Source organism: Panthera pardus, unplaced genomic scaffold (genome assembly GCF_024362965.1).
Source record: "Panthera pardus isolate Hobbes unplaced genomic scaffold, ASM2436296v1 HiC_scaffold_22, whole genome shotgun sequence".
Lineage (NCBI taxonomy): Eukaryota > Metazoa > Chordata > Mammalia > Carnivora > Felidae > Panthera > Panthera pardus.
This window is the reverse complement of record NW_026526788.1, coordinates 12,888,139-12,913,361: the sequence shown is the minus strand read 5'-3', so window position 1 is coordinate 12,913,361 and position 25,223 is coordinate 12,888,139. Positions and strand designations below refer to the sequence as shown.

Genomic DNA, 25,223 nt, shown 5'->3' with positions numbered 1-25,223 from the left:
TTTGCTGGGCTCAGATTTAGGCCATGATTTATGAAATGTTCTAGGATGCTGGGCACCTGTACAGATTTTATTCTATTTAACCAAGTGAGCTATCTTCTCAGACTATCAGAGAACATGCCCTTGCAAGAGTGGACACAGGAATTTGGGGCCAGTAAATTGCTCTACAATTTTTCGCCAGTGAATTTGCCTTTAGTATATTCAGATGTAGATGAAAACAGAGAGCTATGGCTCATGTCAGCGACAGTGCATTAAAGCTGCTTCTTCAGCCTTTGCTATTTTCTCACACTTCCCTCCAACACACATATAGGAAACGGACTGACTTACATAAGAGCGATCAAAACTTCCCACGAGTGACTTGTGCTTACACTGGCATGAACGAGATACGAGGCAGAATGACAGGGTGTGCGTCTCCCCCTTCCCCCCCCCCGCCCCATCCCCCGCACTGGAAACAACCAGAAGAGCTGGACAGGTGTGTATTATACAATGGTTGCAGGGCAAGGAAAACAAGCAATGGAAAGAGTGATCCTAGAGTGATGGAAAACAGACACAGTGATCAACTTAACGCCTTCAGAGCGTGCCATTCACAGCACAAAGAGGCAGAGCTCAGGCAAAGTAAGGCAGCCTTGTGGGGTCCACGAAGGCCAGGAAGTCTTGCGTTGATGAGGTAGAGTGACAGACAGAAGAGGGCACCGGACAGAGGAGAGCCACAGAGAGAGAGAACTCTGGAGAGGTGTGGGAAGTTCCTCACAACTCTGTAAGACAACCACCTGAAGCCAAGAGAAGACTATGTCCGCAGAGACTGAAATTCTTACTCCCTGAAGCATCCAAGCACAAACTCTGATCAATAGTGGGCTGAACACTGAGTGAGGTAACTACGGGGGCAACACCTTGAGAGCCACACTTAAGAGAGACAGAGCTCACTAACTTAGTCAAGTTTTCGATGAGCAAACAAACAAACAAAAACAACAAGGCCAGGGGTGGAGAGGTGAGGCCAGAATCCAGAATTGCTACAATATAGCAAAACACATCCAGGATTCAACAACAAAAAATGATGAGATGTGCGTATATGAAAATATGGCTCATATTAAGAGGAAAAAGCAGCAATCAAAACTGACTTTCTGTGCCCCCAGACATTGTCATTAAACCAGACGCAAACTTCAAAGCAGCTGTTATAAGGATGTTCTGTGAACTAATAGAAATTATGTGTAAAGAACTGAAGAAATTCTTATGATGATAATGACCTAGAGAACCTCAGTGAAGAAAAGTAATTTTATTTATTTTATTTCTTTTAATTAAAAAAATGTTTACTTGTTTATTTTGAGAGAGAGAGAATGGGGGGGAGGGGCAGAGAGCGAGAGAGAGAATCCCAAGTAGGCTCCACGCTACCAGCACAGAGCCCTGTGTGGGGTTTAAACTCATGAACCATGCGATCACGACCTGAGCTGAAATCAAGAGTCAGATGCTCAACCAACTGAGCCACCTAGGCGCCCTAGGAGAAGTAACTTTAAAGATGTATTAAGCATCCAATCAGATGTTTGGAACCAAAAATCACAACTGATGTGAGAAATTCCTCAGTAAGGGCTTAATAGCAAATACGAGATGACAGAAGAGAGGATAAGTGAACTAGCATTTATCAATTACAAATTATTTTATCAGAAGAAGGGACAGAGAAAAGTGAAGAAAAATTGATAAAGCCTCAAAAAAAACCAAAAACACATGGGCCCTCAGGTATACTGACATTCACAAAACAGAAGACCCCGAATTAGAGGAAAGAGAGAAACAAACAAAACTCTTTTTGAAGAAATAATGGATGAAATCTTCCCAAACTTGATAAACGTTACCTTGAGGAGCCAAGGAACTCAACACATCCTAAGTAGGATAATCCCAAAGTGTTTCACACTTAGATACATTGTAGCACACGGGTGGCAGAGACAAAAAAAGAAAAGAAAAGAAAATCTTGAAAGCAGTTAAGGGAAATATAACGCGTTACTTACAGGCACACCCCAGGATTAGCAATTGACTTCTCATTAGAGAGCAAAGAACAGGGCAACCGTGTGACACATTCAGAGCGATGAAAGAAAAACATTTGGCAACCAAGAACACAGTGAAATGTTCTTCAGAGATAAAGGGAAAATACAGCCCTTCCAGATCAATGAAGCCTGAGAGATTGTGTTGTTACAGACCTGCCCTTGGAGAAATACCAGTGGAAGTTCCTCATGCTGAAAGGAAATGATGCTAGATGGTAACAATAACTCAAATTCCTTAGAAACAGTAAGCAGCACCCGAAGGGTAAATACGTGGGCTCAATTCAAAATATTCTAGGGGCGCCTGGCGGGGGGGCTCAGTCAGTTAAGCCTCCCTTCCTGCCCCCATTTCCTGGCACATTTCCAGCCTTAGAATCCCCGAAGGATGGGTCTGATTGTACCTTAGTGACATGGCCTTTGGTGTGGGTTTCCCGATAGCCTCAAGGTGAGGGCTGGTGCCAGGTAATCAACCAGGTGATTAGACGGTTGAAAGGATCAAGTCCTACGCCCCGATCTCCAGGGACTGGAAAGGGGCTGGGAGTTGGGTTCATCATCAACAGCTGATGATTTAATCAGCATAAAAGTCCCTCAAGTCTAGGGTTCACCAGAGCTTCTAGGTTGGCGAATGCTTGGAGAAGCTGGTAGGGGGCCCTTCCTGGAGAGGTCACGGAAGCTTGACATTCCTCCCCTACCCCTTGCCCTCTCTGCATCTCTGCCCTCAGGCTGTTCCTGAGTCGTATCTGTGTATAACCTAGCAAGTAAACTGTTTTCCTGAGTTCTCTAAGCCTGTTCTAGCAAGTTACTTAACCCGAGATGGGGCATTTGGGGATCTCCAGTTCATAGCCAATGGGTCTGAAGCAGATGCGACAACTTAGATTTGCCATTGGTATCTGAAGCGTGAGGGGCTGGGGGGGGTCCTGTCTGTGGGACTGAGCCCTCAACCTGTGGAGTATGTGCCAACCCCCAGCAGACAGTGTCAGAAGTGAATTCAATTGTAGGACACCAATGGGGTGTCTGCAGAAGACTAAAGAATTGCTTGGCGTGGGGAGAACCTCTATACGCCTGCTGTCACAACTACCGAGTGTAGAGTGTGGAGAGGAGAGACTTCTTGAGTCTCGAAAACGGCTAGAAAAATAATTAAAAATATCTATCATTTTTAAAAATCAACAGAGGAATTAGAAAAAAAAAAGGTACACTCAAACATAAGAAGAGCTTCCAACCTTAAAAAATGAGAAGAGCAAAATAAAATCAAAGCCATCAGAAGGAAGAATACAGAACACCAGAGCAAAAATCTGTGAAACAGAAACAGAAAAAAAAAAAAAAAAAAAAAAGATAAAATCAATGAAGGTAAAAGCTAGCGCTTTGAAGACAGAAATTATCAAAATCAGGAAGAAAGAAAGGACATTGTTGTTGGCCCTACAGAAATTAAAAGGATTGTGAGAACCTATTATGAATTTTATCTCAACAAAGTAGACAACTTACATGAAACGGGCAAATTCCTAGGAAGATCCAAACTTTTAGGAAGATACAGATTCCTCAAGACAAATTAAATGCTGAGAAAGATACATAATTGACTCAAGAAAAAATAGAAAATCTGGTTAGGCTTATAAGGAGTAAGGAAATTGAATTAGTAAATAAAAATTTTGCCATAAAGAGAAGCCAAGGTCCATGTGGCTCTGCTGAAAAATCTGATAGAATATTTAAAGAAGAAATAATACCAATATGTTCTATGCACTTTCAGAAAATGCAGGAGGAAACCCTTGCTAACTCATTCTTTGAGACTAGTGTTTCCCTAACACAAAAGGCAACTAAGACAACATGTGAAAAGACAGCAAAAGTCCTCATGGACGTGAGTATAAAACTTCAGCAAAATATTAACTAACCAAATGCAACAGCATATAGAAAGGATTATACACCATTACTAAAGGGTATTTATTTAATATCTGAAAATCAACAAATGTGATACACTATATGAATAGAATAAGAGACAAAATCCCTCATGGTCACTTCAGAAGACATAGAAAAGCATTTGAAACAAATCCAACCTCTATTCTTAGAGGAAAGAAAGGAAGGAAGGAAGGAAGGAAGGAAGGAAGGAAGGAAAAGAGAAAAAAATTGGCCTACAAGGGAACTTTCTCAACTTGATAAAAGGCGTCTACAAAAATCATAAAGAAAACGTCATACTTAATGACTACTCTTCCTCCTAAAATTAGAAACAAGACAAGGATGCCCAGTCTTACAACTTCTATTCAACATCGTATTGGAGATTCCAGCCAGTGCAATAAGGAAAAAAAATTAAAAGCATCCAGAAAAGAAATCCAAAAAAGAATAAGGAAGCCTGTTTTTATTCACAGATGACATGATACATATGTAGAAATGTGTAAGGAATCCACATCCCCCGCCCAAAATCTACTGGAACAGATAAATGATTTAGCAAAGTTGCAGGATACAAGATCAATGTAAAATCAGTGTAAAATAGTCCTGCTTCACTTCTACAAGCTCTTCCTGTCCTTGACTTTAGAGACTTTTCTTAGCTCCAACAAATGGTTCCATGACCATCCATTAAGAAAATGAATTTTCTTCATTCATTTAAGAAAATGGAAAAGAAAAAATTAAGAAAAGAATAATTTGGATTTTAGAAATTTGATTTTACATGATGGCCACCTGAAAAATAAATATTTCCCCATTCTGATGTTTGCAGAGGCCCTGCAGAGTTAAGAACAATTTTCAAAATCATTGCTAACAGCTGGTCTGCATCATGATTAGAGGCAGTTGGTGACATTAGACAGTATCTTTCCCCCATCCCCAGACGCAGGCTTCTGGATCTCCTGGTGAGCCTTACCACTCTGTATGTAGGTTTCGCGGGCTGCAGAACATCCCCAAAATTTCTGCCTAGTGGTGCTCTATCCACAATATTGGGAATTAATGAGGCTATCAGTTGTTTGAAATATGGAGGCTCTGGACCTCTGCTCAGGTTGGCTACCGTGTCCTAGAATAGAGAGCATTTGCTTAAGGTGCACACAATGTAGAGTCAAAGCCCCTTTCCCCAGGCTCCCACCTCCCAGAAATGCCTTCATTAAAGGAAATGCCCACACACACATCCTCGCTCTGAGAGCTAAGAGCTTTAACAAGATGTGGGGGAACCTTGCTAAGACGTGAGTCTAGACATCCAGAATGTAAACTTTGGTCGCCAGAGGAAAATTTGGGTCATAGGCAACACTTTCACCCCGCCCCCCTGCCCAAGGCAGTATAGTTCAGCTATCTGAGTGTAAGCACTACTCAGGGTTAGATCCTGGGACTGCCATTCCTTAATTGTGTGACTTTGGATAGGGCCGGACACACACGATAAGCTCTTTTACTTTTAAAAAGTGTTGTACCTCTCTTATCCAGAGTCAGTACCAAGTTTTCTTTTTTTCCCTAGCCCTTCTCTGTGCTCATTAAAAAAAAAAAAAAAATCAACACTCTTTTAATTTAAAAGTTAAGAACAGCATATATCGTGACTGGTTTAACCTATGTTTTCCACATTTGTCACCTTTAATAGTGCCATCGCAACGCTGATCTCAAATTTTAAGTAGTCCTTCATAATGTACTCTAATCCTCACTTTATATATTTAATCTTTTTCAATGGCCATAATATCGGTTGGCATTCCCATTTTGCAAGTGGGAAAATCAGCTTGGAGATACTCAGTATTCTTTTTCAAGATCGCATAGCTAATCTTAGATACAGATGCATAACATCGACTGTGACACAAATGTCTACAAAATGAACCACACTTTCTTCCTAAGTATCACTATAAAACTTGAAGATTCTATTTCTATGGGAGGAACAGTAGACATATAGTTGTAAATGAAAGTTACAACTCTGAAAACAGAGGCCATCTCTCAGGGTGGGTTATGGGTTCCTACTTTGCTGTATCATCTGAATATTTTATAACTAGTTACAGCCTTTATGACAAAAATCAAAGCAGTTCTACTTTGAAAAAAAAGCACCAGAGCTGAAGCTGAAGGAGTGTTATGATAATACAATAACGGGGTAATTAAAATAGACCCTACGTAAATACCTCCTACTGAAACTTCACACAGTCGGCGATTAGAGGAAGCAAATGGGATTGCCAATATCCAACTTTTGGACCCACAGAAACAGGTATTTCATTGTTTCAACTTGATATGACCAAGCTCTTCCTTTGAAAAGGCTTTATAGTCTGTGCTATGCCCCAATTGTTTCTCAGCCTTCACTGGGGCTTATGGGGTATTATATAAAGATCTGTTTATTATTTTATGCCCTTTATCCTGCTTGTTGAGTAATCTTCTGACACCAGAGTTAGTTTCATTAATAACTGCATCCCAGAAGAAGATGTCCATAAGTGGAGTTCTTTCAAGGAAACTTGTTTAGATGTACTTACTCTAGGTAGATGCGTGCGAATGCACATTCCAAGGTACCTGCTGTATTTCATTGCATCTAAACCTCTATTGATTATAGCAACTATTGTTTTTGAACCACCAAGAAAGTAAAAACACGCTACTAATTTTAACCATAAGATTCCTCTGATTGGAAGGTGCACCCCGATTTCAGAGATGCTACAATACGGAAAATGGGCATCTCAGAAGGAATGACCCACTCAACTCATGACGTCATTGGCAGGATCATCACCGGGATTCGAGAACACTGGTTCAACTCCCAGCTACAGTTAGAGTAAGCCCAGTGAGCTATCATCTCCAAACCAATTTGCTTATCTGAAAAGTGGGAGGGGGGGGAAATGATACCGCCATATTCACGTGACGATCATGAGCATACCATGAGATAATACATATGAGCAAAGCTGTCACCACCAAAATGTATTAACTGAATCTGAATTCACTATCGGTTTCATTTCTTAGAGGTACCTCATAACTACAAACTCTTTAAATATGAAGGTTTTGAAAAAACTGAACATTTGCGGCTAAGGTTTTCTTTGGCTTTCCTCCACATCTCCCCACCCGAGACACACACACACACACACACACACACACACACACACACGCACACACATATGAGTTTTGGTTACCGTAGCAATGGCCTTAGCAAGGGCTCTGAAGAGCTGGATGTAAGCAGACAGGGTATGTGGTCCATAAATTGTAGAAGCTGCCTCGTATCGCTGAGCCTGCAGGAGAGGCAGGGCTGAATCATACACCGTTCTACATGCCTTGACCCATTTACAGAGGTCCCACGTCTTTGGTGAGGGGTGATACTGGACATCTCACATAATTCAAACTGGCCTCGTTCAAGATTTAATTATGACAACGGAGGGTGGACATTTCCATATACCGGCTAAAGTAAATGGCTCCCACCAACTACTTGTTAAAGGCAGTGGCTTCTCTCGGCTTCCGGTATTTGGACGACCAGCCCATCTACTCTGAAAGAGGGGAACGGCTCCTGAGCTTAAGTCTATGTTAAGTACTTGTAATATAAATGTTTGCCCTCGAGGAGCATAGCAGGAGAAAAAAACAATGAGGGAGAATGAGAATCTCAGGAACTCCTGGAGAAAATGGGTAGTGAGGATACTGACCCGAGAAGGACATTCAACCATCATGGAGCTACAAACTAGAACCAGATACATCTACTCTCCTTTAGCTGAGCTGCAAGCCTTCGGTTTTTCCACAGACTTATCAAATCTTAAGTGGATCCCATCACTCCAAATGCACCCCCTCTCCCTGCGACATTCTTCAGCTCAGTGAATGCCACCCCCCCCCCCAACATCTTAGAGACTCCTCTCTCTCCCTCATCCTATATCCTGTAAATCCCCAAGCTCCCATTACCTGGCATCTCTTGAACTCTTTCATTTTCCTCTGGGTCTCCTGATTTTACTGTGGCCAAACCCTTGGCTCTCACCCGGATCATAACCACCGCTTCCCAACCAGTTCTCTGCCTCCACACTTAATCTTCCAATTGATCTTTCTACACTGCCATCCTAGTGACCTTTCTGGATCACAGATTTGATCAGAACACTCCTCCCTTGCAATTAATTCTACTTCAGTTTTCTAAAGCCTTCTTTCTGGGGCACAGCATAGAAGATGCTGCATTAACCCATGCCTCTCCATCAACTAGTCCCTGTCTCACTATCCTCCACGAACTATGGCCGCACAGATGTACCAACTCAGTGCCCCCCAGACCTTTGCATGCATAGCTTCCCCAATACCGGCTCCCTCCCTAAATTTTATTTGCCTAACTAGTCCTTACTCATTCTCAAGAACTCACACAGATGTTACATCTTCCAGAAAATCTGCCAGTCTCCATTCCTCAAATGCCCAGTATAGACTAATGCACTTCCTCTCTGTTTTCATATCACCCTGTTGCATCCCTTTTACAGAAATGTGATTGCCTGCTTTTCTGTCTTTCACTAGACCATAAATCCTAGTAATCGTGAGGGTAGGGGCAGATAGTTACTTATTGTTATGCTCAGATAGTGGCTAGTACAGTATCTGTCACAACATATATCTGTGGAATGAACTAGTGAATAAATTAATTAATATTAGTCCTTGTAGGAGCGTGTCCCTAAGAGAAGCCAGTAGGGGTTCCTAACCCTATTTGTGCCTTTGGACTCCTTTGGCAGTCTGTTGAGACCTATGGACCCCTCTCAGAGTAAATGTTTTCTAAATGCATACAATAAAATACATGGTTGACAAAGAAAACCAATTAGACTGAAATACATGAATCAAACATTCAGAGACCATTTTCGTGATAGCATAATGTTTGTTCTTCTTCATTGAATAACGAGTAATGTTTGTGTTTCTTGACTGAGTAATAAGGTCTAATTACTGTGATTTTATTTTATTTTTAATTTTTTTTAATGTTTGTTTTTATTTTTTGAGAGAGACAGAGACACAGCGTGATTGGGGGAGGGGCAGAGAGAGAGGGAGACACAGAATCCAAAGCAGGCTCCGGGCTCCGAGCTGTCCTCACAGAGCCCGATGTGGGGCTTGAACTCACAAGCTGTGAGATCATGACCGGAGCCGAAGTCGGAGGCTCAACCGACTGAGCCACCCAGGCGCCCCTCCCCATCTTTCTTGAACTCTCTGCTGCTTTCCTTGTTATCTATCTCAAATCATGCTTTCCTCATCTCTTGGTATACTTGTTCCTGTCTGTTTCTGGGCCTTTCTCTCCCTGGGGTTTCCTACCCCACCCCACCCCACTGTCCCTCGCTTTCTTCCTTCCTCCTCAAAAATGATACATTGATATGGCTTCTGTGTCTCCTCCAGTGAACTTCTTTTTCTTATTTCTCACATATTCTTCTCTCCCTTCCTACTCATAATGCAGAAATGGAATTTTTATATTCGTTACTGTTTATAGATCTATTATTCTGAATTTTCAAGGCTGTTAGACAAAACATTTAAATTCCTCTCTGATTTTTTTTTTTTTGAGACAGACAGAACACGAGCAGGGGAGGGGTGGAGAGAGAGGGAGACACAGAATTGGAAGCCGGCTCCAGGCTCCGAGCCATCAGCACAGAGCCCGACGCAGGGCTTGAACCCACGAGCTGTGAGATCATGACCTGAGCCGAAGTCAGAGGTTCAACCGAAGGAGCCACCCAGGCGCCCCCAAACTACTGTGATTTTAAAATAGCAATGAGAGTGAAATGTTTCCAAATCTGCAATAACTCTAGGTGATCTAAAACGTGTCTGTGGTCCCCATCGGTGACGAAGTCAGAGGTACTGCTAGTGTTATCGTTTTTTGAAATGTACTCTCACAATGGAAGGAAATTCTAAGTGAACGGTTACAGAGGAATGCAAAACTGGATAAACGGAAATTATTCCCATCCAGTGTACCGGTTAGGAATCGTTAGTCAACAGGATCTCCTAGAAGACAGGGACTTTCAGGAGAGTCAACAGAGCTCACTGCTGGCGTCACTGGACGTTTGTCAAGGAGTAGACCGTATGCCTCCACGTGGACTCCCGAGACATGCCAGCATCCGCGCTCATTACCAAAGCCCCCGACAAAATAACTCATTTCAGAAAAAGTGGAGGTCAGTGAGGCCAGAATTCTGACTTGAACTTGGAAAGGGCAAACTCCCAGGTACAAATCCTCCCCAACACGACCTCTGGCTTATCATTCTCTCGTCTGTCCCAAAACAAAATCACCACTCAAAAACCCCTTTGAGGAAGTCTAGACAGGAAACCTGCATTTGCCACCACAGTCTTGATGAGGGTAGAGTTCACTGAAGCGACGAGAACTTTTCTACTTTACCTGGTATTCTTCAAAGGTGGTAATGTAATGTGTATACACGTTGCACAGGCCTGAAATGACGGCGGTCATGTTCTGCATCCCATAGGTTGCAAATTCCTGGTGGGGGAAAGGTAGAGCCCGATAAAATTGCTCTTCGCTGTACTGTATCCTATCGGCCCAGTTATACTTAACATACAATCGTAGATGTGAATCTCGTGTAAGGTGACTCTCTTAACCTCGTTCCTAATGATCAAAACTGTTCGGCCGTGTGCAAGTACCCACGAGGCCTTGGGGAAAAGTTAGAGCCATAACTGCACTACCTGTGGGCAAGTCAGTGGATCTAAGAACATCTCACTGGTTGGTTGAATTTGCAGATATAGAATCTTCTTATTACTAAAATACAGACACTAAGCCCGTTTCCTTAAAAGGCATAATAGAAGGATACTAGCTGACCGTAGTGGTTATTTCCGGCTCTAAGCATGATTACGTCATTTTAGAACCATCTACACTACCTTCCTGAATAGGAAGAAAATCATAAATGCAGATAAAATACAGAATTCCTAACATGGATTAGATTTTATTTAGACAGAACTTCAAGATATTAAGGTACGTAAGGTTATTTACTATTTGATCTGTAAAACCATTATCAATTTTTAAATTATTAACAGATAAATATATCAATAAAATATTTAAACCGGATTATAGCTTCCTTCTCATTTTAAGCTTATTTTTATACCACTAATATTTCATATTCACCTCCACGCATTACTTCCTTTTTTATTTTTTTTAATTGTTTGTGTTTTATTTATTTTTTGAGAGCAAGAGAGACAGAGCATGAGTGGGGGAGGAGCACAGAGAGAGGGAGACACAGAATGGGAAGCAGGATCCAGGCTCTGAACTGTCAGCAGAGAGCCTGACACGGGGCTTGAACTCACAGACCACAAGATCATGACCTGAGCCAAAGTCGGATGCTTAACCGACTGAGCCTCATAGGCACCCCTCTATGCATTACTTTCAAGTGTGTGAAACTCTAGGCATCTTAGCAACGATTAATTTAAAAGGTATCAGATCGCAGGATTAGGGAATTCTTTTCCCTTCCCCAAATATAAAGGTATACATATTTTATTTCATTTTTAACTCACTGCTTGAACGGCCTCCCGAAGTCTTCGTCCAGACATGGTCCTGAGTCAAGAAAACAGAGTTATCTAAGTGGTTCCCGACTCCAAAAGCATGCAAAGACCACAGAAAAACTTGCGGCGAAAGACAGGCGGGATCCTGGCTCTTAACACAACGCGGTAAGGCACGTGCAAGCTCTGTGACGAGGCAGGGCTAAACTTGAGCCCCTTTCCCCCTGGCTGTCCTGTCTTCAGAACAAATCCTCAACTGAAAACAGATGACTTGGAGGAGGGAAAGGCCCTCTGTGAATATCACTGGCAAAGATGACGATCATTTTCCATTCGTTGACCCAAAAAAAATGTACTGTCTGTGTTCGATGTTAGTAAGAACTGAGGCAAGTTGAGAGTGTACGTGCTCCTGCCTACAAAGAATTTACCGTTTCCTTCTTTCATTGAATCCTTAACAAAACACAGCATCTGCCACATAAGAGGCCCCCTTCTAATTTTTTTTTTAACGTTTATTTCTTTTTGAGACAGAGAGAGACAGAGCATGAACGGGGGAGGGGCAGAGAGAGAGGGAGACACAGAATCGGAAGCAGGCTCCAGGCTCCGAGCCATCAGCCCAGAGCCCGATGCGGGGCTCGAACTCACGGACCACGAGATCGTGACCTGAGTCGAAGTCGGCCGCTTAACCGACTGAGCCACCCAGGTGCCCCAAGAGGCTCCTTTCTAAGGGCTAAGGATTCAAGGGCATGAAGCTCACTTTCCAGGGTGGGCGGGGGGGGGGGGTGCGGCGGGGGGGGAGATGGTCAACAAGCAAATAAAAGAAATGGGATGGCAATGGTGGCTACGGGGACCAGAAAGCAGAGTAAGGATGAAAAGGTGATTACGGCAGTCCTTGTAATGATGAGGCCGCTGCTGATGCTGTGGGGACTTGGTGGTGGCGGTAAGGACAGTGTGAGCTGGGGTCAGCAGGACTGGCATCTCTGTTAGAGATCTGAACAAAGAGCTGAAGGAAGAGAAGAGTCGGTCGTGGGGATAAAAGGAGGGTCAGGGTTTCAGAATTTGCCACAAGATCCCAAGTGGGGGAAACTGGAAAAAGAGTATGATACAGTGAGATACAAAGGAGCCAGCGCAGAATTATCTCCCCGCACCCCCCCCCCAGAAGAAGTGACTGCAACAGAAACACATACCCAATAATTACATTTTTAACTACAAAGTAACAAAGAAAACTTACGTAAATTCCCCAGGGATGGCAATTATGGCCAAGGACCCAACGGTGATCATCTGAACATCAACGATGTCTGGGTGCCATGGATGCGGTTTTGTCAGCTAAAAAACCCCAAATGTGAAAACTGTGTGAAAGGATATTGCTCTCTATATGGGCAAGCGACAGATGATGCTCAGAGAATTCCCTTTATTAAAGGATTTTAAATGTTTCCAGCTGTTTTTGGTGCTTTATCCTCCTACCAGAGATTTTCTTTCTAATTAATGAGGTAGTATTCAATATTCTATCTGGTCATAACATATGGATCTCAATGCCAATGCCCCATTAACCTGAACTTGCTTTCTCATCCGTGAAGTTTTTGGTGGACCTGGCATGGTAGAATCTCAATGTGTAATAGATAAGCCAAAGAGGACTGTGCAAGGTGTATAAGTAATTCTACCACCATGGGAACGGCTTAGCTTAATGATTTCCCTTTTGAGTCCAGTTACCAAGCCTGGCCTTGCTTTCCAAGTTTTCTCCAAGATAATCTATCCTTTTCCATAGTCAGATTAGTGTGGAAGCTTTTCCTCTATCCCTTCCTTTCCTCTCTTTCTTCTTCCTGAAGAATTCTAATCGAATATTAGAGGAAGAAAAAAACTCTATTTAAAATTTTTTCCACATCAACAACTTACATTATGAACACCAACGTGAAGTTTTGACGATCAGAATGTGAAAATCCGTGGTCCAAAGCAGTATTAAAAGGATATTGCTTTCGTTAAACATGTTGCCTGAATTGTGAGAAAATGGAGGTATGGACATGTCCTTTTTTATGGGACCTGAGATGTTTTCCTCTGCAGAGAATTGTGTCTCAACTCCTTTCCTGGAGTCAACATGAATGAATCCTGAATAAGGTAGATGTTGATCTAATTTTCCTTTTCCACTGTTTTAATCATTTCAGTTATTTATCATAAAATCTAAGTCACAATATTTAATAATCATGCCTCTTATTCCTTAGAGTGTGATTCTTAATACACGTATTTTAATATTAAAAATTGGATGTGGTAAAATCTGAATAAGAACTCCCATGTCAGTAACGATCTATCATTTGTCTCTGACAATTCGTAAGTTTTAAAATAACAATATGCTAAGTTTACCATCATAGTCAAAATTCATTACCTCTCCAGTGTGAAGAAGGATTGGCTTTGGTTTATGACACCTTTTGATTTCTTCAGATGGCTTGCCCAGGAGTTGATCCCGAAGAGTGTCCCAGAATGGATCTCCTACTGTTGTCCCTGTTAGGAATATTATCACTAATTTGATTCTAACGCTCTAAAAAAAATGTCATCACTTTGACAAATGCACAGCAGTGACTTTATTACAAAGATGTTATGAAGGTTGTTGTCCAAGAGTGCCAAACAGATTGAATAAGAGAAGAGGCAAAATTTCCTGTGCTTCCTAAAATAGGAGTCATTATTTAATTAGATCCTTGGTGTGGCCAATAGGATAAAAGAATGTACTTTGTTCAAGGTCCTTAAGGTTTTGTTTCCACTGCTCTTCCTCATTCATGTTTCAAATAAAAATAAAATGATATAATTAACTGTAGATTTACGAACTAAATCACATTCTTCCCATTGTAGAAACTAAAAACGTCAATCTCCAACTTGAAGCACTGATTGTTTAGCTTGTGGTCCAAAGAAAGAGCCTCTCTTAACTCCCCACCTAAATATCCACACATGTGTGTGCCCACACACACACACACACACACACACACACACACAGTAAAAAAAAAAAATCACACATGAAAGCAACAATCTGGGGAAAAGTTACATTAACTCTGAAACCTATGAACTTAGAATCTATGTTTCATTAGGAAAATATAACACTTATAAACATACATGGACCTATTAACAGAGCACCAAAACACATGAGCCAAAACTGACAGAAATGGAGGGAGAAAGAGACAATCAATAATAATAGCTGGAGCTTTAATAACACCACTTTCAGTAATATGGCTCATTTGGTTAAGCATCCAACCTCAGCTCAAGTCATGATCTCATGCTTCCTGGGTTCCAGCCCCGCATCGGGCTCTGTGCTGACAGCTCAGAGCCTGGAGCCTTCTTTGGGTTCTGTGTCTCCTTCTCGCTCTGCCCCTCTGTGCTCGCTCTCTCTCTCTCTCAAACTAATAAATAAACATTAAAAAAAAAAAAGAATCCCAGTTTCAGTAATAGATGGGACAACGAGTCAGAAGACCAACAATAGAAAAGGTGAACAGCACTAGAAGCCAAGTGGACCTAACAGGTACCCGCAGATACCTCCGTCCACGCAGCAAGAACATAACAGACACTCTGTGCAAGTTCATACAGGCACTGTCCAGGATAGACTATAGGCTGGCCATGAAACAAACTCCAGCAAACGTGAAAAGGTATAAGTAATACAAAGTGTGTTTTACAACCGCAATGTAATGAAATTAGGAATAAATTACAGAAGAAAATTTGGGAAACTCACAACTATGTGGAAATGAAGCAACATGATCATAAATTGACAATGGTCAAGGAGGAAATCAAAAGAAAATACGAAAGCACTTTCCACGCGCACCTCCGTGTTTACAGCAGCACTATCAACAATAGCCAAAGTACGGAAAGAGCCCAAATGTCCATCGATGGATGAAACGATAAAGAAATTGTGGTGTATATATACAATGGAGTATTACTCGGCATCAAAAAGAATGAAATCTTGCCATTTGCAACTACGTGGATGGAACTGGAGGGTATTACGCTAAGTGAAATTAGTCAGAGAAAGACAAGCATCATATGACTTCACTCCTATGAGGACTTTAAGAGACAAAACAGATGAACATAAGGGAAGGGCAACAAAAATAAAACAAAAACAGGGAGGGAGACAAAACAGAAGAGACTCATAAACATGGAGAACAAACAGAGGGTTACTGGAGGGGGTGCGGAAGGGGGGATGGGCTAAATGGGGAAGGGGCACTAAGGAATCTCCTCCTGAAATCATTGTTGCACTAGATGCTAACTAATTTGGATGTAAATTTAAAAAATAAAATTAAAAAAATAAATTAAAAAAAAAACAACAACATCCATCCATACTCTGAAATGCAAAGAAAAGCTGACTCCCGTTCTATGTGAATCCGTGGAAGCTGCGTTCCAGGAGACCCATCCCTGGGAAATCTGGCTGTCACGTGCACACCTGGAAAGCACGCCCACCCCTGTGTTTAAAGGCAACAGTAACAAATGACAAACGTATTGGCTGTAGCGAAGCCCTTCAGAGCCCTGATGCTTCAGAGCCCGGAACCACAGAGGTCACGACATGCCCCCTCACCCTGCGTGAAGTTGAGGCTCCCGAACCCGTCTATTGTGCCGGCCGCGAAACTGTAGCCCAGGGCAGGTTTACAGGTTTGGGCCTAAAGGGAAGATTTTTAAACAGACACAAAGATGAGAAGTCAACAGAACAAGAAACAGAAGTCAAACTTCCGTAAGTACTGAGATCAGCCCAGAGCTCTCCCCTCGTGGCATGATCAGTGTGGCTCAGGGACACTTACTGTGTGGGTGGAGTTGAGCCAGACGGTGACGTTGGACATATTCACCCACTGATGGGCCGCGGCCAGTGGTCCCGTCAGCTCCTGGGAGGCCGAGGCATACAGTTCCTAGAAAACCCACACAGGCTTGCTGTCGAAAGCAGAAGAGCTAAAATGAACAGTACGGATATTACCCCGTAAGCACCAATTTGGAAAAGCATCTCTGAGCCAAGGTTTGCTGGCTGCTTAGAAATGGCCACTACCCACGTGGGTCCCTCTGCCACCTCCAGTCGCTTCCCAGACTCATGGCGGCCCTGAGACCATTGACCTGCGTCTACTCCCCACAAACACGAAAGTCTAGGGATATGGCCTGTGGCACCAAAAGGCCTCCATCTCTCTTGAAAGACGGTCAAGAAAATTTAAGATTAGGAGTAGGTGGGCCCATCACTGACTTGGCCAGGAGGAGAGCTCAACCGCAGGGATTCTCTGAGTGAGTTCCCTGCCACCAAAGGACAGCTGGAAAGACTTCACGACATACGTCGTCTGCCCCACCCACCATCCACGCTTTGATGTTCTGTTCTGTTTTGTTTCCCTTCAGGGTGAATTGACGCTTTTTTCTAACTTTGCAGGGAAATGGGAGACATCGCGTTCGGAAACTGATCTGCACCAGACACGGTAGGCCAGTCCCGCCTCAGCACATGCCCCCTTTGTTTGACACCTAACTGTCCCCACTCTGTCCCCATCCTCGCTCCTACAGCCACATGGGGGCTCTCAGGTGAGTCGTGGGTAACACCAGCTGCTGCCCGCCTTTCTGACGAAAAGCAAAGGTGTGCCTTGCTGAGAAGAGATTCCAGCCTGTGAGACGAACCCCTATGACTCGCGGGCCCAGGACAGTAACACTGAAGTGTGTCACAGGTGCCTCCCCTAAATAGAATCTGTTCATTTAGAACAATCCTCTGATGATGCCACAGTAATAAAGCAGGAAGTGCAGCAACTAGGCTGGCTGCTGTCTAATGGCTTTAAAGGTACTTTAGCTCTTCCTTACTTGCTCCTGAAACATTTTAGAACCCTTGGAGCAAAACATTTACTTAAACACACACGTGCGTGTGCACACGCACGCGCAGCAAAGGTAGGAACGAGCCAGGCAAAGGAAGAGATTTAACTATGGGGGATACCACAGCCTGAAGTCATCCTTTGTCTTTTCTGTTCTTCTTTTTTAGTATTTTTTAATGTTTATTTATTTTTGAGAGAGGGAGAGAGAGAGAGAGCGAGCGAGCACAGGTGGGGGAGGGGCAGAGAGAGAGGGAGACACAGAATCCAAAACAGGCTCCAGGCTCTGAGCTGTCAGCACAGAGCCCGACGTGGGGCTCGAACTCATGGACTGTGAGATCATGACCTGAGCCAAAGTCGGACACTTAGCTGACTGACACACCCAGGCCCCCCATCCTTTGTCTTTCCAATCAGATATCTGGGGTGCCTGGGTGGCTCAGCCGATTAAGCATCCAACTTCGGCTCAGGTCATGGTCTCACAGTCCGTGGGCTCGAGCCCCACGCCGGGCTCTGTGCTGACAGCTCAGAGCCTGCTTGGGATTCTCTCCCTCTGTCTCTGCCCCTCCCCACTCACACTTTCTCTCTCTCTCTCTCAAAATAAACAAATAAACTTAAAAAAAAAGTCCGATGTCTGTCCCCATAGGAGCTGACACAAAATTTGGGGGAAAATGGAAGCCAAAGTTTAGCAGAGGGAGAAGCAGAGAGCAACTCCTTGTAATCTCACTGAAGACCAGATTCTGTCCTCATCAAAAAATGTTTTAAAAAGGAAAGAGAAGAAAATGTAAAATGGAGAGTCTATGCCGTATTGAAGCCTAGGAAGTCATCTGAATCGAATTTCCAGAGCAGGAGCGAATGGCTCTGCTTGGCCTTGACGCTGAAGGAGTGAAGGGTGGCCAGGTGGCCCGGTGGGTCCGGATCCATCTGGTCACATCTGACACCGTGTTACCTGGAATCCTTACACCGTCTGTCACCATGCTGTCGGAAGCAAGTGTTCTGGCCCCAACAGAATGTTTCCCTGCCTCCTTGGTTTTAAAAGCACTTCCTTGGGGAAGTCAGAGGGGCAGTCCGAGAGGGGGGGTCTTGTGCCTTTGGAAGCTGCCTTCCTCGCGGGCCTGGAAACAGCAGGCTTCCAGACTCCACAGCGCAGCTCGGGCTCCTGCTGTCTCTTACCATTACCGTCTCTGTAAGGAGCGCTGCCCGTGGATTTGAAAGAACAAGGTTAAATGAACTTGAAAGAGGCTGGCCCGTGGCTGACCTTTGCTCTCTGGTATATGATCCCTCCGATAATCTGAGTGCTGTTGAACATGTCGTGTCCGGGTCCCATAGCGATGCACATGCTAGACTGCAACACAGGGAGACACGACGGGCTCTTAGTGAAAGAAGCAATTATCTCAAGGAATGCAAAATCACAAGTGAGTCTGAGCCAATCAGAAACCCAGTCAACGTTATATTGGAACACATAGGTGAGCCACTGGAAAAAAATAAAAATCAGTAGATAAATCTGGCTCTATCCTTCCCTTCTGACCCCAGAAAATGTTGACATTGACCAGATACTTAAATACTATAATTGAAAATTAAAAAGCATTTCAAGAAAATGCGGATGAACACCTCCTTAATAACCTTCTGATTCATCCCTATGGAGTTGGGTTTTCTCTTATTTGCAGTAAAAAGCATCCTATATGTGTATCAAAATTATCACAGTGTATGCCTTAAAATGATACAATGTTATCTCTCAATTATATCTCAATAAATCTGGGAGGAAAAAAGCAAAAAAAAAAAAAATCCTACTGGATACACAGTGGAACACAGATGAAAATAGGTGATTTGCAAAAAAGAAATGTAAATCTCTCTTCAACATTAAAATACATTCAAGCCTGTGAATCATTAAATATACATTTAAACTACAAAAAGAAACTCCGCCTGTTCTGTTGGCAAAGACTGAATGCTCGATAAACCAGGCATCAGGGAGGCTTTGGGGAAAGGGTCACTCACACACTGTGGCTGGGGACAGGACTCATGGTCACCCCCATGGGAACTGTGCTTTCCCTTGAACAGCAAATTCGCTCGCAAGAATTTGTCCTAAGGTGAAACTCATATACGTGTGAAAATATGTATGACACACGTAGTCCATTTATGTGATGGGAGGAAAAAAGAAGGGAGAGAGGAGGGAAGGAAAGAAAATATTCATCACGAGGGGATCGGTGAACTAACTTACGGTACTTAAAATTGAAAACTGTACCATTCGTTTAAAGGATGTTTTAAAGTGTATTCACTGGAGGGGCACCAGGGAGGCTCAGCAGGTTAAGCGTCTGACTCTTGAATTTGGCTCAGGTCATGACCCCAGGGCTGTGGGTTCGAGCCCCGTGTTGGGTTTCATGCTGAGCGTGAAGCCTGCTTGGGATTCTCTCTCTCCCTCTTTCTCTCTGCCCCTCCTCTGCTTTCTCTCTCTCTTTCTTGCTCTCAAAATAAATAAATAAACTAAAAAACATAAAGTATATTCACGGGAAATAAGAAAGCAGCTATAGAACAGCATTTCCAGCGTGACCTCATTTGTGTACAACTGTGCGTACACGTAGGAGCGTGGAAGCCGAAAAGGCTGCCTAGTAGGATGTTCATTTAAGGTTTAACAGGTTAATCGTGGAGTTAGAGGCTGCGCATTGACGTGTTTCGTTTCCCGAACTTCTCAACATCGTTTGCATTGTTAACAAATATACATCTTTGTTTTAATGAAAGCTAGTTTCTGAAGTTAAAAAAAAAAAAAATCTGTTGAAAGAAGCTACGCGAAAGCAAAAGATACGGCAACATTTGTCCACTTCCCTCTTTCTGTTTCTTAAGCAAATCACGATTTTGTTCAAAAAGGCATCGCTTCTTTCACAGTCAACGGTTCCATTCCCAGCCCAGGTAAGTCTAAGACGACCATGGTAATTCCCCAGGCCCTCCCCAAGATTGGTCAGGAACCCCAGCCTGAGCCTGTCAGCACACTATTTCCCCTGCAACCGTTTCGGTCCAGGAATGGATATGTACCTCCCGTGACCCAATCAGAAGGAAAAGAACTTTTATTCCATGGTTAGAGACGGGTTTTCTCTCTCTCCTACCATATTTGGGGGGAGAAAAGGATATACTGTCCTCAGTACTGACTGCCATCTTGCAATCATGAGGGAAGCAAATCTAACAGATGGAATGGAATGGAGAGAAAGAGAATTCTGTCGTGGGAGAGGGTGTGATTCTATGATAATTTTTACTGATTAAAAGTATTCTCCTTGTAGGAAAAAACTACAAAAGTGTATAAATAGAATAAAAACAATAAACAAAATCAACAGAATAAACCCCCCCTGTAATGCCATAGTAATGCCAAACAGAGAAAGTCAGGGTTAACAATTCAGTGTGTTTCACTTTGTCTTTTCACTACAATGCATTTATTTTCAAAACTGCAATCATAATCAATATACAAGATTAAACCCTGATTTTCTTCCTTTTTTAATTTTTTTAATGTTTATTTATTTTTCAGACAGAAAAACAGAGTGCCAGACGGGAAGGAGCAGAGAGAGAGGGAGACACAGCATCCAAAGCAGGCTCCAGGCTCCGAGCTGTCAGCACAGAGTCCGACGCGGGGCTTGGACTCACGAGCCGTGAGATCGTGACCTGAGCCGAAGTCGGATGCTTAACCCACTGAGCCACCCAGGCGACCCCTAAATACTGATTTTCTAAATCAACATTGTGTACTGTGAGCTTTTTCCCACATTCAATATTCCAACACAGTACAGTTTGTTGGTACATAATATTCTACTGCAAACAGTTACCATAATTTATTTAAACGTTTCCTCTCTGAATGTTGGAATCCAACAAGTAATCTTGAAATCGAATGAGAATGAATGATGTGTGAACATTTTGCAAATGAATAATAATAAAGGAAGACTTTCTATACCAAAATGGTAATATATAATAGAAAACTCTAATTGTTACGCTCTACTACCCATTGGGTAGAATTGATGGGAATAAAATAAATAGCCCAGAAATGACGTTTAATAAAAGTCATATCACAGGTGACATGTTCTATAAACACAAAGAACAAGAGCCCAGAAACTACAATCTGCTTCTCACGTCAAGGCAGAAAAAATCTAAATGAACATGGCAGGGAAACAATGAAATAAATGACAGTATGGCCTAAATAAGGCCATACTAATAATAGTAAGTCTTTAAAACTTGCCACACAGACCTGTGTTCAGCCCTAAAACAATTTTAAAGACAACAAAGTAGGTGGAAAACTCGAATCCCAGTCCTATTAAAAAAATCAACAAAGAAGTTGTAAAATTTTGTTCGTGAATGTGTGGACAAGTACACAGGAAGAGGTGGGATAGTGGTAACTTCCTTGGAGGGGGGAGAAGGAAGGGAATGAAGAGGAACTCACTTTTTACTGCCCTCTAGGTTTTCCATGTTGTGTGAGTTTTGACAGCAAGATTTGTTGTTTGTGACTTTATTTTTATTTTTAATGTTTATTTATTTATTTATCTAGTTAGTTATTTTTGAGAGAGAGAGTATGAGCAAGGGAGGGTCAGAGAGAGGGGGAGACACAGAATCCAAAGTGGGCTCCAGGCTCTGAGCTGTCAGCACAACCCAACACAGGGCTCGAATTCATGAACTGGGAGATCATGACCTGTGCAGAAGTCAGATGCTTAACCAACTGAGCCACCAGGCATGCCAATGTTTATTTAATTTTGAGAGAGAGAGCAAGCATGAGCAAGGGAAGGGCAGAGAGAGAGGGACACAGAATCCAGGCTCTGAGCTGTCAGCACAGAGCCCGACGCGGGGCTCGAACTCACAAACTGTGAGATCGTGACCTGAGCCGAAGTTGGCCACTAACCCGACTGAGCCACCCAGGCACCCCTGTTGTTTGTGATTTTAAAGAAAAGAAAAAAAAATGTTGATGTGTTTGTGTGTGTGTGTGTGTGTGTGTGTGTGTGTGTGTGTGTGTAACGCTGTAGACTTCACAAGTGAGAAACATCTCAGGCAAGCAGTTTCTGGTACTAACTTGTGATATCAGAAATGCCAAGGTGAAAGAAATGTTTCAGACTGTCCAAGTTTGGGCAAGGGTATTTCATCTCTCACATTTACTAATTGCCTCACCATTCAAAACACTTAAGAGTCAATCCAATGGAGAACTAGAATTTTATCCAATCGAAATTTAATGGGTGCTCCTGAGAAGAGCCAGCGGTCAGTAGGCCTGGGTGCATTTGGGGAGAACACAATTATAAGTTAATGGTGAATACTTAAAATGCACATGAGATGCAAACACAAAGAATCTCATGTCATAATTACCTACCCCACCGATGGGACAAGAGCTATTGGCGTTATCACAAGAGTCTCCTGTGTTGACACAATGTGGGCCAAGAATATTGGGGGACACATCTCCGAGGTTTGATGAAGCAAAGGCTGCTACATAGGGTCCCTGCCAAAAGAAACATCCAACGGCCTTTTATTCTCTCTTATTTCCCACAATGAATTCCATTAAAAACACAAACATTCCATCCACTCTGGGGAACTCTTCAAAACCATTTGAGCACAATAAAAGGAGGAGGTAGGACATTCTGAGAAACTTTGTGAAAAAATTCACATTGCAGTCAGCATACATGTTATCACGCTCATGATATTCCAACGATCAATAAAGCTGTTTCAAATAGGAGAGTTTCAACTCTGTACCACAAACAGAAACATTTTGACAAGAAACACAGCATACAACAACACGGTATAAAATGCTGACTCATCAGACTCCTTCCTGGTATTGTATCTGGAGCTAAGAGGTCCCTTTCTCCTTGAAAAATAAATATCCCTACTGGCTTAAAAAGAAAATATGAATCCAGATGTTCCTGTGGCAAAACTGAACCTAAATATAGCATTCACCATCCAGATCTACCTGCGTGTATCTTTTCTTTTAGCTCTTCAACCTGAAGTAACAGCACATAACCTTTTTGAGTGGTGTAAGACTTTAACCTCAACCCAGCTGATCTAATTCTACCTTCCATGACTTCAATTTTCTTAGGGAAAGAAATAAGCAGGTATTGGAGATCATGTGTCTTTTTTTTTACACCAAAAAGATAACTTATCTCAAAATGCCCCCAGCCAGCGATCATAAATGGGAAGTTCCTTTCTTTTCCCTAAAATGCAGGCTAAAATGAAAAAAAAAATAGCATTTTATCAGTCAGGAGCTAAAAGATCACTATGAATGTTCATGGGGCTAATAACTTTGGTATCATTGCACTTTCTAGACATTTATCCTAGTCAAGGGCTTGGGGTTCTTATCGTCCTATATTCTTTGGCATTTGGGACTTGGACCTTAGGATCCAACAGAGCAGCCCCCCCCCCCAACCGCTTAGCTATCTGTAGTCAGTAATTAACACAGAGCTGAGGAGATTTCTGAGGCACATGGACTGAGTTCCGGCCCCCATCTCTGATTCCATCCCTCATTGCGTTTCAAAGTTACGATAACAAGTCTGGTGGGTTAGGGTCGTCTCTCCCTTGGGGCTTATTAAAAGAAAGTATGACGAAACTCCTTAAAAGGAAATTCGCCATTAACAGGGAAATCTGGACCGCAGAAAAGATTCATGACCTGTCCCCTCCTCATTCAGGTTCTTAACGCTACTCAGAAGGTACTTAATACTTTGATAGCTCTGAAGAGAAAAGTTAATATCAACCCGGTTGATCATATTCTCAAGCCGATCAAAAAGTATCACGTATTGCAAAAATCTTAAGCTTGTCCTTCCTTCTCTAACTAATTGCAACTTTATGAAGCTACAGATGTCAGCAGCGTTTGACACAGTCATTGTTAATTTTTCTTCCCCTCTCAGGGAGGATGGAGAATTTTTTTTATCCAAGCATATTAGTATGTGATGTGCTTGATGACACTTTACACTGAAGATGTGAATCAGCTATTCTGAGCATTGTACGAATGAGGATCTAATGAATTAAGATGATGTTTTCAATGACCCAAATCTCACCTGTCCAGGTAGATATCCTTTGTTCTTCTCTTGCTCAAAAAGGTAAGATGCATAGCCCATGTTGTCACTATTGACAAGGTGATTGGTATTGTTCATGCTGACGGGGTGGATGGCAAACCAGCTGTAAGAGAAAAGGAGCCCTCGGCTCAGGAAGAGAACCAGGTGATGGAGTCAAAACAATGCCTGCGAGCTTTGGTTTTCTCCAGCAGGAAAAAAAAAAAAGTTTTCAACGGTAGGCCTTTCACATTTAGGTTATTTCACTGATGATGAGCTTAGCTTACGAATAACATACTCAAAAAGTCTAGGCATTTACGTAAGTTAAAAATACAAAACTAAACGGTCAGCGATCAGATATGCCTAAAGCATTGTGTGGGTGCCGACCTTGTCCTTCAAGACAGGTGCACATAACAATGATTGAAGTCAACCCTATCTAATTCAGAAGACCTTTACGGAGACCCTGCCATGTGCCCAGTTCTGAACACACTGAAGCTTCCTTACACCCAGGGTCAGACAAAGATGTAAACAAATGGCTTTAGTACAGTGTGACAAACCTTATAAAAAATAGGCATAAAGTGTTTGGGGACCACAGATGACTAGCAATTAATTCTTAAGGGCATTCCAGGGGGAAGGAACAACACAGTAAGCGCACAAAGGTGTGAAAGAGGCTGTTATGCATAATTTGATGTTAGCCATATGCATAGTAATACCTGTTTAAGTATAGAGCCACAACGTCTACAAACTAATTTCACATCTGTTACCGTACTTACACTTCACAACAGCCCTGGAGCCCAAACAGTTATGACCTCCACCCGGCAAGGTGTCTCAGAGAAGCAAAATGGTAGCTCATTGGTCATAGGGGACCAAGACTAAAGTTGGGGTCTTGGGACACCTTGTCCAATGGCCTTTGTAGGATCGAACCTCCACGTGGGTAAAAAAGATAGAGAATGGAAGGCTGGAAAGCAAATTAACTAGAATGAATGCTCAAGAAAAGAGCGATGCTAATTCATGAACTTTCAGGCCCATGTAGGATTTAAAAAAAAAAAAAATCTTTTGTTGGTTTAATTCTTTGCTGACGACTCTATAAAACATTTCAGCTTACA

The 25,223-nt window shown here is 42.6% G+C and overlaps 1 protein-coding gene across 2 annotated transcripts in view; it reads right to left on the bottom strand.

The window, feature by feature from the left end:
* The window catches only part of ASAH2 (N-acylsphingosine amidohydrolase 2), an 85,217-nt gene that overhangs the window by 8,009 nt on the left and 51,985 nt on the right, over positions 1–25,223 (bottom strand). The window contains exons 9-19 of one of the 2 annotated variants that reach the window (XM_019430018.2): positions 24,124–24,244; positions 22,452–22,577; positions 18,387–18,473; positions 16,106–16,210; positions 15,886–15,967; positions 13,723–13,838; positions 12,577–12,671; positions 11,367–11,406; positions 10,246–10,341; positions 7,070–7,165; positions 4,867–5,013 (exon numbers count right to left, since the gene is read on the bottom strand). In XM_019430018.2, the coding sequence (XP_019285563.2) occupies positions 4,867–5,013; positions 7,070–7,165; positions 10,246–10,341; positions 11,367–11,406; positions 12,577–12,671; positions 13,723–13,838; positions 15,886–15,967; positions 16,106–16,210; positions 18,387–18,473; positions 22,452–22,577; positions 24,124–24,244 (1,111 nt within the window). Of the gene's footprint in view, positions 1–4,866; positions 5,014–7,069; positions 7,166–10,245; positions 10,342–11,366; positions 11,407–12,576; positions 12,672–13,722; positions 13,839–15,885; positions 15,968–16,105; positions 16,211–18,386; positions 18,474–22,451; positions 22,578–24,123; positions 24,269–25,223 lie in introns of both variants that reach the window. The other variant, XM_019430016.2, reaches the window with a different exon arrangement.